Consider the following 16,881-nt stretch of genomic DNA (forward strand, 5'->3'; position numbering starts at 1 on the left):
AGCACTTCTAATAGATGCTGTAATTGTCTGTTTGAGATAACCTAGGCTAAAAGTTGAAAAACATCTATGTACCATAAAGTTGGAATGTACTGGTCAGCTTATGACATGATACTATTAAAAAGATTACTTATGAATTGTTAAACTTGCACATTATATCTAATCATAATATCAGCATCAATAATAATAACAAAGTCTAAAATTTGCCTAAACAGGGGCAGTTGAAAATGGGAGCAGACAGTAAGATAGAGAAAAAGTAATAATCTTCTGTGAAGATTGTACTGGCTTTCAGTTCTGAACATATAACTCACATGACAACTGAGCAAACAAGTAAATTGCATGAAAAATTTTGAACAAGCACAGGTTTTTGCTCACTGTGTACATCCAAAATATATATTTTTCCAGAAGATCCAAAAATCTTCAGAACTTTTCCAGAAAATATTCCCTTCATATATACTGTTGGAATACCTAAAATTACCTTAAACATAAGAAAAATATAAAATGGTAATAGGAAAAGAGCACTGTAAGGATATTTTTTGTATTTTGTCTTTGAAGTTTTAATCTTTTTCCATGTTACTTGATTATTTTTTTGTCTGGTAGTATGTGAGCCCTCTAACCCATTTTTTTTTCTTTTCCTTTTGTCCCCTTAGACTAACCTGCAGAAAGAATGAGTGGATCAGCCTTCTGTCTGATCTAAAAAACTCATAGACAGAAAAAAAATCCTGGATGCAAGTAAAAAGATGATGGTCAGACAAAAACCAAGTAAGTATTTAAGTACTAGGTTTGAAAAAAGACCCTTTATTAGATCCAGACCACCATAAACAGTCCCAGCACTGGGGGAACACTCAACACTGTAGATGAAGGATCAACAGGGATTCACATAATCTTGGGGTTTTGATCACATCTTTAACAAATGCACATACTTACAGCAAGGTACTCTGGAATGCAAAAATATAATTTAACAAATATGAGAAAAGCATAATATTGACAACATTCTTAATACTTTGCACATTGCAGAGACAGTCACTATAACTTGTTTTGCTCTTGATGCTGTTCACTTCTTCATTCCCAAATTCAACTCTGCAACCCCCTAAGAGGGTAAAACTCTTTGTAATAATCAGATTTTCTTCACCTACATGCACTTTTGAAATCATGTTCCAAAAAATGCAGTGAATTTGTCAAAATTGTTATGTATGAGGGTCCAGGCCTCCCACTTCAACTTAGAGCAGCTACCTAAATGATTTTAACAGGAGCTGACCATTTCCACTATGAAACATGTAAATCTCTCCTTTTGGAGAGTGGGGAAAAAAATAGCTAAAGTTTCTTGAAAAACTACATTGGTGAATGTACATGTTCCAACAGATGAGTGTTATAAAAACAGGATGACCAAACCATAGGCACTATTTTGAAAATAACAGCTCACACTTTAATAGGACTTGAAGGAATTATCACAATATCTTTACAGTAAAAGCAATTGTTTTAAGACCCAGTAGCTGGATGTTTATTGCAATACTTTGGTGACCTCAGAGGAGTCAATACAACTACTTTTTCAGTCAGAGGGTGAGAGGCATTTACATTTGAAGGAGTCCTTGAAGAAATGGGCTTCCATTAAAAAATAATGGAACCCTTCTTCTTTAAACTGATACATGAAGGTACCAGTTCTGGGGCAGTATTATCTGGCAGTATGGGGTGCATTATCAGCTCCTGGATTAGTTACAGGAGTAACTATCAACATTCAGTCTCACAACATTATTTATGTCCATATTATAGAGCAAAACTAAAAATAGTATTTTCAAATCTTTAAATATTTCAATTTGTCTGTAGAGTAATTCTTACATTTCTGTTAATATGGAAGAGTAATGCTGTTTTGAGCCTTGCCATAGACTACTGATTTTAAACATATTTACATGAAAACTACTGCGTGAGCTTTTCCTGTTGCAGTACCTTTCTTAGTAACAATAAAAAAGACTTTGTTTCTTTTGGTACAGTTTAAAAACAGTTCTGTAAATACAGCAGCAGCAACTGACTTAACACCCTTTTTTTCCCTTCCTCTAACTCGGTAGGGAACACTGAAATCAGTATTTCAGTAGTAGTGAATTCCACAAAGTGCTTCTCCCCAAAGGAACTTTATGATCATAACATTTAGATCAATTTTATATTGAGATATTTCGTTGTCCACTACCCTTAAGTTCATCATTTGCTTCTTTCTTTGTCAACAGGAGCATCTTCTAGGTTAGCACAAACATGGCTTTATTCACCTTTGCCTAAGGCAATAAAGATTTGGAAGCACAAGCATTCAAGAGCTAACTTCTACAGAACATGAACTATCCCAAATACACATCAGGGCTAACCTAGAAACTGCTTCCAAGATTCTGCTACAACAGATTTACAAGCATTTACCAGTCTTAATATTTCTCTGAGATGGACCACATAGAACACACTAACACAGAGAAAGGAAAATATGTCCAAGAAGCAGTGGTCAAAGCCCTTCTCCTACTAGACGTGCCATAGGACCTTTAATGCTTCAGTAGAATACAGGATTTTTATTTTTTTTTTTTAATAAGGGTTTTGCCTGAAAGACTCTCAAATATTGTAGGTTTCACTGTACTCATTTTATCTGAGCCAAGCAGACCTCACTGTCACTTGGATCTTCTCTTTCACGAAACCCGGAATTTCAAACACAATCCTTGGACAACTGACCATCAATGCATTTTAGAACACCAAACTCAATGAAGATATCTGTACATAGCTTCAATATATATTTTTCTATGTCAATCACAACTGCAAAGAGTAAGAGGTGTAATGACTGTCACCTCATTGTGATTGTCAGGGTGTCCTTTTATTTTCAGGAACAGTGCTACATATAGAAATGATGGATTTAATTTCCAAGTTGTATTATCTCACACAGTTATCTACTCCTTACAAAATGAGCAAAGAACTGTGCCTTGGTCAGAGAGTTCAACAGGCCACTATCACAAATAATTGCCTGCTAGGATTACCCTTATTGACATGAAGTTTGGACTTCAAGTCCTATTCTAATTCAATGGCTTCTACTTTTGTTATGCACTACCAACTCCTCTGCACCCAGCAATGTCAAGAGGTCAACAATTAAATTAATTCAGAATATGCCATGAATGTAAGAGTGACCCTATATTATATCTTCATTTTTTTCCCTTTCATCATCCCTTTATTTGACTGCATTTCAGTAAATTATCCATGTAGTTTTTATTTTGACAGCTCTCTTTACAGCAGTAAAACAAAATGTGTGCATTGCAAATGGCAAAGATTCAAATTTCAGCTATGTTTATCCAAAATAGCACTGAACTGCTTCTGTACTTATGCTATACTGCCTACAGCCTTACGGAAGGGGAGACAGATGGGATGAATTTAGCAGGGAAACAGCTGTGGCTTGAAGAAGAGACAAGCAAAAGTTTTGCTATCAGGCTTCATTATGTATCAAGGTACCAGTAAAATGTGTATCCGTAAGGCAGCCAAAAAAGTGTTTTTCATTTGACTAGTGATAATTACCTTTTCTCAACAGCTGACAATGTTCTAAGCACCATTAAATAGGTATAATAATTAAGCAATAAGATAAGACAGGCAGTGCCTTGCTGGGTATTATTGCTCGCCTCGGGTGTGTTGCGAGGCACAAGGCTGAAGGGTGAGTGACTTCAGCCACCCGAGAAATGTAATAATCCCTCAGAAATGCACTGCCTGGAGTGTCTTCTTCCTATTAAAAATGGAAATTTTAAAAGGACAAAACGCTAGACACATTTCCTGTGGATTTAATTGACATGGGTTAACATTTCAGGAAGTTGATGCAGAAACTCCATTTTTGCCCAGCCTATGAAAGTCCTTTCCCAAGGACACATATGCCTCTGCTCAGCTTCTTTGTGCATTTTATTAATAAAACTTATTCGAGAAGCGCAAGCCTTTGCATCATCTAATACATGCGTGACAAGGCACAAAAGATTTTAACAGCCTTCACAAAGGTAAAAGTTAAAGTGCTTTTAAGTCATGTGCTCCCAGACATCTACTCTGTGCAATTGTCCATGTTTGGTATCAATTTACAGACAATTTTTTATTCAGTTCTGAAATACTGAGTGTAAATATATATATACATACATACACATATGTATTTTTTAATATATCTATATAAAAGGACAGCCACTCAAATGATCAAAGCATTAGGGAAAAAAGCCAAACAAAACAACCTAAAAACACCCCAAAACCTTTTTTGACTACATGCAAGTCACATAGCTAAAACTAAGGCTATATCCCTGGTAGTGTGGGAAGTGCTAGTGCAGAACTCAAAAAGTTACACTGCTTTACATAAGCTGAGGAAAGTTTAATGTCATTTCAGCCGTGCCACTGAGACAACATTTTGAAACTGGAGACCTGAAACTATTTAGCAACCTTGACTTGAATCAAATCAGGATTTGAAAGACCATTCAATATCAGGCCCCAAGTAATGAGAAATGTTTGGGGCAAGGATCCACTTCCATCTGTAAAACTAAAGGTGGAATCTGGGTCTCTGAGATTAAAAAGAACTTTAGAAAAGTCTAAAATGTCATTTTCCCTTTCTTCCCCTCCATACATGACTTTACAGTTCACAAAGAACAAGTTGAACAAACACAGAATAATCTTATTATCCTTTTCCATTTGTTTCATATTTTCCATTGTCATTATTTTATTCCAGAACCGAACAGTGAAGCCCTGCTGAGAAGCACACACAACACTGTCTGGAGTACCCTAGAAATACAGATGCTAAGCTGGTCTTATCATACTGTCCTTCTTTATAGACACTTACATAATCCCTATTTCACTAAAACTTTTGCTAGTAGCAGTTGAGGGATAACACATTTAAGACCACATTTCTAGAAACTGATAACATGACTGGAGCTCTGGGAGTGGAAATCAGAGAAGAAATAGGCAAAATAAAATCTGTGTTTCAGCTGACAAAACACTGGGAAAAATTGGTCTCTGGTCTCATAATGCATAAACTAAGCAGTTAGTGAAAGATGGAAACAAACAGCATGATAAGAAAATATCCCACTCTCAAGAGCAACATTGGTATGGAACTAGTGGCTTAAGACACATCAAGGATAAACAGATTTAAGAACTATAGGATAAAGAGATTTAAGAACAGGTTAGATTTATATATGGAAAATGAGAGTATTCACAGATCAGTTTCCAGAGGAACAGTATTGGATCCCACAAAAGCAATCGAAACACTGAAGTTACTGGGAAAAAGCAGTCTTCCAATTACCTTGCAAAACTATATCACTTATGATATTAAAACATAAATTATCATTAGTTTGTGTCTCCTTCTCTTACAATAACCTTGAAACAGGCAGGTGCATAGATTTTGTTACAGAGCTGGAAAATTTTCATGACACACTTGCAAAGGTCTTTAAATGTTACTCATCTGTCTTAATTTTCAGTTCTCCACTATATGGGAACAGAGGGTTTTAAATATTCTTTGTCTGAAAATCTCAGAATCATACACAGGAATCAAAACTAGAAGGAAATCTGCTACTGCTTAATTTGCCAAATGAGTTAATAGTTAAACTTTACTGTAAATTGTGAGTTCACTGGAGGCTTAATAGGAAGATACCAATTACAGTCAGATATCCCAGCTAGGTATTTGCTGCTGAACTACTGCATAGTAGTAGTCTCACAGTGGCTATTCGAAAATTGTTTGGGTGGGTTGTTTTGTTTGGTTGTTATTTTATAATTCTTCTTACACATTACAAGGGTATCACAGAAATACAGTACAGAAAATGAACTTTAAAAGTGCAGATGGAAAATGATGTGGAAGAAAGAAAAGAAGGTGACTATAACAGTCAGGAACTTCAACAATTAAATTTTTTAAATGATCTAAAAAAATCAAAACTTGTTAAAGACTGTTACATGTTTTAGGAGGAACATGGATTTTTAGGGCTGTCCTTCAGAGTTTATATTACATTGGAAAGGCTATAACCCTTTTGAAAAGGTAGAAACCTTTATTCTGTAGTTCTGGTTACATTTGAGCAGGTAACTTAAATAAACTGAAACTAACTTGAATGAACAAAACAGCTACATTTTTCAGCGCTTTCTCTTGCCATTAAACAGCTATGTTCTTATGCACAAGACAACAAAGGAGCACAATGACCCAGCTTGCTCACCTCTTTATTTCACATCTCTGGGGAAAGTCGTGAAGAAAACTGGTCCACAACTACCACCTTGGACAAGAGGTGCTACTACCAGGCACTGAAGGAAAGTGTTTCAAAGAAGATACGGTGGTGGTGAAGGGATGAATCGGTGGATTAACACAATCATGTATCACCACCAGAAGCAAACCCTACTTAAAATTAAAACTCTTGCAGGTGTGTAGCAAATGTAGGAGAATAAAATGGGGTTCCCCTGGAAAAAAAAAATAATAAGGGTGGACTTCTGTCCAATTAGGCACATCTTTTTCAGCATCAGTTATGATCTACATAGCGACAAGAATTTCTAGATCTTGCCGAATCAAGGAGAGTCTGGGCTGAGCTGTCAAAGACATCACCTTTATCCACCTCCATTTTAAAGGAATCAAGAATGCTTCGTTAATGCTAAATTAACATTTAAATTTGAAAACCAACAACTGTGCTGACAACAGAAAGTAACAAGAACAGCCTGGAACCTTATGTTGTGCTGTTTTATATCACACATATTTCAGGGCTTTTTACATTCCTGGTAGACAAGAACACAAGCTTACTATTAGTGAGCTGCAGGCTTTGACTCAGTTCTGGATGGCATGAACTATCCCTCTTTCTGTTTCGGAGAAGGCAGAATACATTAAAGTAGTAGGGTAGAATATACTCTCAGAAGTGGACAATTACCACATTTGTAGCAGAGGGGTTATATGTCAGAGAGCTGGTAGCTGTTGAACACAGGAACAAGCAAACCTGGCTATTTTTCTACCTAGCTGTTCTTTGGACTGATAAAACTTTCCCAGATAACATCCTGTAGTTCTTCAAACAATAAAACTGTGGTGGCCAGCAGTCTTGATGTGTAAAGTGAACACAGACACTGTGACTTTCCCTCTACACCTTCTTCCTCATATTGACAGTATTGTTATGCAATAAAATCAAGTGCAGCATTAACTAATTCTTAAAGAAGGTAATTCAGATAATTATCAGCCCATTAACATGACCTCAAATGCAATTTCAAAAATGAAAGGAATATATAAGGGCATGAAGAGGTAATTGGAACAGGAGAAACTGAAAAAATAAGCTAGATCAAGCAGATTTGGTCACACGAACCCTAAACTCTTTGACAGCTCATTTTTTGATAAAGGAAATGCAACAAATCTTACTGACATTAACTTTAGCAAAACATTAAATATCATGCCCATCAGCAATTGTTAACTACGTTGTTGACAAGTAACTGACTAAAACAAATAGCACAGCCAACAGGAACAATTGAAAGGGAAGAAGAATTCTCAGAGAATTTCTTCACATTTGAACAGATTTTTGAATATTTTGAGTTATGACTCAGCACAAAAAAAAAAAAGGAGGAGTGGGCTGATAAATTTAAGAGATGTTATCAACTTCAAGAAAGTCTGGGATACTGCACAGAAAGAAAGAGATGACTCAAAAGACTGAAACAGCAGACACGGGATGAAAGCCTTACACTATATATACTCAATGCAGTCTCAGTTCATAGTTGAATTTACTTGGGAGAAAGAGATCCTGGATGCACTTTTTCGTGCAGCTGTCTAAAAGGCAAACTTGACTGCTATCGATCAAGGAATTTCTAGTAAATATATCAGCTCTGTATATACAAATACATTCAAATGTCCCCATCCAAGACCCAAGACAGTTTTGACTGCCCATATTTAAAAAAAGATCAACAATCGAACACCAAGGTGATGAAGAGCTTATTGCAAAAAGAAGAACAAAGGAGGAAGGCTTTACTTATAACCAGAAGTAGGACTGAATAGATACACCCGCTGTCTACAATTATTTGCATTACCAGGGCAGATTGTTTTGAAGAACTACTTGTCTGAGTCTTGGCTCTAAGACAAGTAGGTACAAACCAAACAGAAATTAATTCAGAACAAAAATAAGAAAGATCCCAATGAGATCATCAGCGAAATCAGTTCTCCAAACTGGAATGGTGAAGCCTACAGAGGAGCACAATACATTCTCGAAGAAATATATCTGTGTATAAACTATATATATACATACACATCTTTTAGATACGCACACTTGGAAACAGATGAACACAGTACTCTGTGACCTAGAATACATCTTACAGAACATTATTAAGTTTCCTAGATATCCCTCTGGATATTGGCTAGGATATTCCCCTCTGCTTCATATTTGCTTCTTAAGGCTGAGAACTTATTTGCACACAATTTTGCAGCATTTTATGAAAATGTTGTATTTCACTCATTGTATACTTCTTCAATTTTTCTAACAATGAAGAAAATTGTTGCTTTCTCTGTCTACTGTTTAGGTAGTTGTGAAATAAATCTTTAAAAACAGTGTTTGGGGTCTTAAAAGCTTATATAATTTATGAACTATTTTGAATGGGAATATTACACATATAAAAGCAGAAATAATAGATGTATTTATACCACACTACATTTAGATACCTATTTAAAAAGGGAAAAATAGCTAAAAAGTTATATAGTAAATAGACAAAATGGTGAATGGCAGAGGAATAGGGAGGGAGAGATTCTGAACATCCAATTTCTATTCCAGAGAATTTAAACTGTGAGTAAACACCCCAGAATTAAACAAAAGCCAAATACACAGTCAGACTCTGACAAAATCTGACAAGATTTCCAATGCATATATGTATGTGGACACACATTAACCATTCATTATTTCCTAATAGCAATTCTCTGGAGTATATATTTCTCAATCTAAAACATTAAATAGTAATATTTAATAGTATATTAATTTTTTAAAAAAATAATAGTTTATTTATTTAAAAAATTTAATAGTAATAGTCCATTAAATAGTGATAAAAAAATTAAGTAATAGTGACAACCCCAAGGTCTGGACAGAGCTGAGAGTTTTATCTGTCTGCACCTCAGGGCTGACAAACGGTGACCACAGAGCTTTTTACAAACTCCCTGCATGAAGTGCTGCACAAACAATTCTACAATATCTCCAATTGCTACAGCCATCCTATTACAGCAAAACCACACCAAAGTTACATGGGTATGAGTAATGATGCTTAGGAAGAAGTGCCACACGCTGCTCTTTTAGACATTGAGACAAAGTGAGTATCTTTATATCTTTAGTATCAAAAGTTCTATAGACACTACATATGTTAATCTCTATTTTAAATTTAAAGATTAATGCATTTTTAATCTATGACTGCATTGCAAAATAGATGATTGGTCTAATAAAATATAGGAACAATTACCTCAGTGTCTCTTTAAAAAAATATATACTAATCTATCAGTAGAATAAGAAAGACAATGTATTTAACTGAGAATGAATTGGACTGGGGAAAAAAAAAAAGGTCTTTCAGGCTATAACAAGTTCTTCCATCCGTCATTATTTCTTGCAAACACACATGCACACAAAAAAGTACTAGGGTTTTAGGGAGAAAATGTAAAATCTCAAATGCAATTTGATTGCTCCAGTTATGAAGAAATAATTTTAATTAGTTGTTCTACTGAAGATTTGCCAAGAAATTCAAAGTTTCTATTCAGCAGTGTAATAGTGACAGCAAACTAGCTACTGCAATTCTGCATGGCAGATATTTGAAAATGCTGGTATATTCTCTCTAGATATGTCTCAGTTCTCACAGATACGTGTTCTCTCAAGCATACATGATCTTGCATGCACTACTACTTAGTAACAAAACAAAAACCCTAAATTTAATGGTGGGAGAAAAGCTTTTAAAATCCTTGTCAAACTGAGTATCACATTTTCACTCGAGTGGTCTGTTTAAAGATCCATTTTAGCTACCCTTCAAGATAAACTTATCCATAAGAATCATACATTTTGCCATAGGTATAAAACAAATATAATTTGTCACATGTTGTGCTATACAGACATTTCTGCACAGTTGCTGCACTACACTAGAATGTCTGAAGGGGAAGACACCCCAGGTAGTTGGCTGCAGACGCATCTCAGCAACATGGCACGTAGTTACAATTTGACACATAGAGTCTTTATAAATCCAATGTCTATGAAGTCAAACAAATCTCCTTCTTATTTATAGTAACAGGCGAGAGCAGATCTCTGCCGTCTTGTTACACAGATGGTTGTAACATTTTTATAGTTAACTTACAACCACTGATGCCTAAGGAATAGACACACATCTGCCCCAAACTGCCAGTCCTGTAGGCTCTTCTTTTTAACTTTAGCTAGCAAAAAAATACAGTTGAAATATGTCTAACAGTGTCACCTCCAAAAAGCTACTGAAACAAAAAGCCCCCCACAAATTTGCATAAAATGCATTATCATTGTTAATGTTATACAGATTGGACATTGAACACACATTACAGCAAAAATTACAGTAATATGAAGGTCTAAGAGAAAATTCATAAGCCCAAATTCCATATGCTGAACTTTGGAAAAATGTTTGGAAAGAAACTCATTAGAAGCTTCTAAATTTATGTTTTATTAAAAAGATTTTAAAAGTGCCTTACATTTCATATAAACTACTGTCCAAATGCTTTTTTCTTTCTTTTTTTATTTTTTTCTTTAACTGTTTGATAAAAAGTAAAGGTATCTCTGGCTCATCTTGTAAAAGTGGATGACTAGGATTTTCTTCTTCTGCTTGAAGATACCATTCCATGTTTGCTGTATTTCCACATATTGCTTTGGTCTTCAACAGGGAGCACACAGAAAAAAGCTAAACTATATTTCATTAAATGCCTCCCATTTTAGACACTGGCTGTCCACAGAAGCAATCCTCTAAATAGCTGAGTTACAATCAAATGTTTGTTTTACGAGAAGAACAGATGCAGAAAAGTAAAGCCATAACTGAATCTTGCAAGTATGGGAGTTGTTAATTAAGTTCAATGAAAGCTTAAACAGCCTGATGAAATCCTGACCCATGGCAGCTTGGGCAAATAATACTTATTCATAACTATGTTTAAACAGTAACAGATCTAAGCAGACTCTTTTCTCCTTCTTCCTCTTCAAACTAGAAGAGAAAAGGGCTTGTGACAAAATGGATCTGCATTTATAGGTCTAACTACAGAGCTGAAAATGCATACCAGGGAATTCAGTTTGAAAGCAGATTAAGTAAAAAAACAAACCAACTTTATGCATACAACTACCCAATTCATATGGCTTTGAATTTTCCTTCATCGGGAACCTATTCAAATTATGTGGAGTGGAACACCAAAAAACCCCCAAAAGACAGAAACCTTTTAGCTTTGCTTCATATTCTTTTTAATCTTGGCTAGCTTCTACCTTTACAGCTGCCTTGTAAGAAATTCTGTACTTTCTGCTATCTGCTAATTTCTACTACGAACACAAATCAACAGAAAGGGAATTTGAAGAATTTAATAAGACAGTTTGCTTTGAGGTTGAAAATTTATAAAAATGGACTCTGCTACATAACAGACAAGAATTTCTGCAAGATTCATAACCATGAAGTTACACATGATGACCAACTCCACTTGGACTTTTAACATGCCACCTTAGTCCTGCAAACTGTACATCTTTCAATTCAAGTTTGCCTCGGTAGCATGTGACAACTGTATCATTTAAGATGGACCTCTACTTCTTTTAATGCCATATTTCATTTTTATATTTCAAAACATACCAAAAGGGCTAGATATTTCCATTATACTGAAAAAGCTGATTCCATACCCTGTTTAATGACTGTCACTTAAAGTAATCTCTTTCTTAGAAATTTGCTTATTTAATTTTGGATTATATTCATTTGCAGCACATATTCACAGAGATAGGAATGGCACTATAACACTTATCTTGTTCACTTTCAGGAGCGCAACTGTTATGATTGCCAAAACACTTTTGTTCCTAAGGAAATTCTGTTTAATCAATTAGGTATTAATTCTTCCACAAAACGGTTATATGAGGGCCTGTCATGCTGTCCCTGGATAAAAAAAGTCCGGACATTTATTTCTTCTCAAAAAAATCTCACAATACCTCATTATTAAAATGCAAATGTTAGGTTCCAAGTTTAGCCAAAATCATTTTAATACAGTAAATTTTCTCAAGATCAGAATAACAGCAGCTACAAAATTAGGTCAGAATGCACTTTGTGGGACTGTGTTGCAAAAAGACCACTGCTGTTAGTAGCTGCATACAAAGGAGAAACAAATCTGTTAAGAAGTAACTATCATCAACAGTATTTTGCTGTGATTTTTAGTATCTAAGCGATAGATGAAAATCTGAGGCAAAATACATTGTTATTATTTATTGCTCAGCTTTTACTAAATAGTACAGTCAGATCTCTATTTTCAAAATCAGAAAAGAAAAATTGCTATTTTTATTTAGTGGAACTCCTTCAATATAAAAATACAAAACTGGGAGATTTATTTGTTGGGAGTAGTTATTCCTTCTGCTTTTCTTCATCTAGACTTGTAAAGCTTCATGACCAATTTACAGCATTCAGGAATTAATCCCGAAAATCTACTACAATTCTCATATGGAAATTAAAATTAGATTACACTGATTTTCTAAAGCAGTTTATCAGTCTTGTCACTTATTAGTTGGGTTTTAAATTAATAGAGTGCCAGATGACAAAGTATAATAAAAGTATGATAAAGTATGTTTTAAAGAGCCATCTCCTAAAAGGCTTGTATATTGTTCATGGTTAGAACACCTGACAATCTCTGCCATATTCACATATTCTAAAATATTAAATAAGACAAATGCTATTACTGCTCTGTTTTCTCTGTTGTTTGCAAAACAGCAGCAGAAGGTAAGGCATTGCCTGCAGCATGACCACTCTGCTTTCAAACCACTTTTGTATTGTGGATTAATGCTTTCAGTCTTTTCTAGTGTATAATGATTGCTGCTGCAGCAGAGAATGAGCAACATTTTCTGGTAGACCTATTTTATTTATATTTTATTTGTTAAAATAGATAAAGGTTACCCTAAAAACTTGAAAAACACTTTTTAAATTCTACTAGATACGCTTAATTCTACGGAAGAGCAGCTAGGAGGAAAAAGAGGGGGAAAAATATTTTCCTGAAAGTAACCTTGAATCCTACGTATGGCAAGAATCCTCCATAACTAAAGAAAACAAAAGGGAGGTTAGATAAATTGAAAGATTGTGTGGTTACCCAGATTAGGGACACAGTCGCAGAATTTTAAATTTCTTTGTTCTCTGAGCTATAAATTATTATAACAATCCAAGGTTACTGAAAAACAGGAGGAGGTACAGTCAGAAATCTGAAAGGGAAGAGGAAAGAAGTGGTTCTGGATGACTGAAATGAACACAAGAAGTGCTTGCAAGAAAGAAGATTATAGACAGAGAATAAAAAGATGGCAGCAAAACAAAAATTAAAAATCAATACTTTAAAGAAAGGAGTGTACAGAACTGGCTGCTTTAATACATGCAAGCTTTGCTCCTCTCAGGTGGTCAATGATGAAAAAAAAGCAAACAGAATTTTTCCCAGTAAGGGCTGTCTAGTCCAAATAAAGTTAAGCTGCATCTTGCCTTTGACTACTGACAAGAGGTAGTCTGGATGACTGGATTTACAGAGTTGCCTCTCACCCTCCTCTTCATCCTCTACCTCCACAAGAACGTCAAAACTCCCTCCAGTGCCTGTTGCACTTAATGTGGAGTGGAAAACAGAATAAGAAAGCATAGATGAACTTTATGGAACCAAAAGGAAAAGACTCCACAGTGATCTTTGAGGAAGTCTAATCCATATCACAGCACAAGCCATTATCAGTCTGGATACTCTGGCCAGAACAGTCAACTGATACTGGTGGAAATATTTCATACTAGTCTTGCTGCAGCTGGTCTCAGTTCATCCTGAGGAAGACACTGCTTCTCTGAAAGGCTAGTGGTGCCTGTAAATTTTCAGTATTTCTTTGGTTACTATAATTTTTAGTAAGATTTGTCTGTTTATACAAGTTAAATGATGGTGAACACCAAAAATGCAACTATTACATGGCAATAGGGAACACACATCTGCACTCTACATTCACATCACTGAATAACCTCCTCTCTCCTTCCTCCCCAGCTCTCCGCTCCCTTTTTTTTTTTTTAATATGGTAAGACTATTCATACAAGTTAGAGCACAGAACAGCCGAAGCAGCCCACACACATATGTACTAGGTATAAATTCTTTGGAAGATTATGTTGCTCAAGCTTTCCTTTTATTTATCCAAAATGGCACAAGCAAAAGATGTTAAAAAAACCCCAACAGAATGGTTGGGGAGGGGGAAGGAGTGGTCATTTCATAAGGAAAGAATATTACTTTCACACAACCTCATGTCACTTTTGTGTTTACACAACATGACTGGTACAGTTGAGCATATCACATACTGACAGATTAACAGGACCTCCTACCTTGACTTCATTCTCTCATGCATCCTCCCATGCTGGATACATTGCTGGTCCAATTCATCATTCCGTTTCTGCATCTTCTCCAATCTGCCATGAAGATACTCTTTTTCCTGACTAAGCTGGTTGACTTCAGATCTATAGAAGTAAAACAAAGCAATGATGGATGTTGTCAGATTTCATCCTGCAGTGTACCATCAATATGTGGCTTCAGCATTTATAAATTTTCATACATTTATATGTAATACATAAACAAGCTATTACTAGAACTTACAGAAACAAAATGCCATTTCAGATAATCTTAAGACAAAAGAACACTATACTGGTGGGTATCTTCTAAATATGCCACTGGCAAGTACTCAGTTATAGGTTGGCTACGCTAATTTCAGCCTAATTTAAACAGGCATGCCATTTGGCATTATGCATTGATGTTAAATAAGATTAATAAATGTAAATTCATACTCGTTAAGCAAGAATTTGGCTAACATTTTGAAAACACATTTCAGCTTCTTTATTAGCAAAAGCTAACATTTAATTTAAAAAAACAGCTACTAAAACCTTGTTCAACCTTTACTCGGCTTCATAGGCTGAAGTCTCAACAGTTCACAAGGCTGAACTCTCAACAGTGGTACTGTTTTAGAAACTTTAGTAACCTCCTATGTCTAAAATAACATTGCACATATTAAAAAAAAAAAAAACAGAACAAAACCCCCATAAATCCCTCCCCCAGGAAAAATACCCACATGCAATCAAAAACCCGAAGCCTCACTAAGGGGAAAATTAACAAAACTTTAAGAAACAAGGGACAAATCATACAGGCACACACTAATCTACATAAAACTTAGCACAGCCTTTAAGAATATCAGTCATTTCTAAGCAAATCTTATTCTTCACGAGTGAGCAGACACACCAGATCCATGAATGACCTGGGACTGCTACTTGCTACATCTCTAACCATCAGCCCATGGAGAAACAGGCATGAGCTGTTTCTTAATACCAGGAAAAGACCTCAGATTAAATCGTGATAAAATATACATTATGCACTTGTACAATTTTAACTCTTTGGAAAAGGTTAATGAGAACGTGTCAGAATCTGCTATACCATCAGAAAGTACAAATCAAAAGCAAGCAAATTTTGATTTATGGCATCTGCCACTCCATATCTCAAGGTTAAAAGCTTCAGATATATCTTTAAATCATAAACTTAAATATGCTGCAATTACAGCAGAAAGATACTTTACCTTCCTGGCTGTTACAGAATGCAACAACAACTGACATTCTGAAAAATACAACAAAGTGCAGGGAGGAATGAATACTCCTCCTTCAAAAACATCTTGTTACACTGACAAGTCAAACCTAGAAATGACAACATGATCTTTTCATGCTTAAATAGAGAACAATGCATGGTAAGATCTGTGAATCTAAAAGAACTTAGCAAGGGAAACTTTGGACCAAGACTGTACATAATTGAATTCAGATTGAGAGTTACAGCTCTATTAAGGAAGATCACAGACAAATACATCAGAATTGTGCTGATAGATTTTTACATCAACCTTCAGTTCACAGGAATTTGTGGATGGGTATGTAATAGTGGGCAGGATGCTATAAGAAGGTAGCATAAACTGAATTTTTCCACTGATCTTTTTACAGAAATACTAGTAACTTAAATGTCATCATTAACAAAGCATTGCCAGCTGGACCAACTGCTATTGCACAATGTGAATGCAGTCTGTACTTGATACTGATACTGTAAGACAGACAGCCAGTGGATAAAAGTAAAGGTTCACTGTGGAGCAGCTCAAAGAGACCTGACACAACAAAGCCCAACCAAGCGATAACAGGGACTAAATTCAATTCTGCATTCCTTTGCCAGCAAAATTCAGCAACAGCATTTGCCATGTAGGAATACTGTAAATTATCACATTTGTAGGGTTTCCCAACTGGGAGATCCTGCTTCTTTTTTCTGTATTTATATGTGACTGTCTCATTCATGGAAACAGCAGAAACAACTTTCAAGGTGATAAAAGCCTCAAAGTTTTAAAAGGACTTACTCATCTCCATCACATTTGAAGATGCCCAATGGCTTTCTGGAAAGATCAAGTAATTCAAATCAACCAAAACGCTACTGAAAATTACAATTAATGAAACAAAAGTAAATAATGAATTAATTAAAAACATGAGTACCATAATCTTTAATCTCTAAAACAGAGCTCTGATACATTGAAGCATGAGTGTTGTCTTCTCCTAAAACATCTTTTGTAATTACAGTTAAACACAGGAAAAAAATTCTAATTATTACATTATTTACACAATGTCCTTTCAACTACCTAAGGAGTCTGACCACCAAGATTTATTGTATTTAATGACACTGAAGTTTTGAAGGACTGCACATAT

At 35.2% G+C, this 16,881-nt stretch overlaps 1 protein-coding gene across 1 annotated transcript in view; it reads right to left on the reverse strand.

The window, feature by feature from the left end:
• Nucleotides 1–16,881, reverse strand: part of SDCCAG8 (SHH signaling and ciliogenesis regulator SDCCAG8) — a 104,929-nt gene that overhangs the window by 24,469 nt on the left and 63,579 nt on the right. The window contains exon 16 of the mRNA XM_062489204.1: nucleotides 14,494–14,625. Coding sequence (XP_062345188.1) covers nucleotides 14,494–14,625 — 132 coding nt within the window. The remainder of the gene's footprint in view (nucleotides 1–14,493; nucleotides 14,626–16,881) is intronic.

The sequence above is a fragment of the Cinclus cinclus genome, chromosome 3 (genome assembly GCF_963662255.1).
Source record: "Cinclus cinclus chromosome 3, bCinCin1.1, whole genome shotgun sequence".
NCBI lineage: Eukaryota > Metazoa > Chordata > Aves > Passeriformes > Cinclidae > Cinclus > Cinclus cinclus.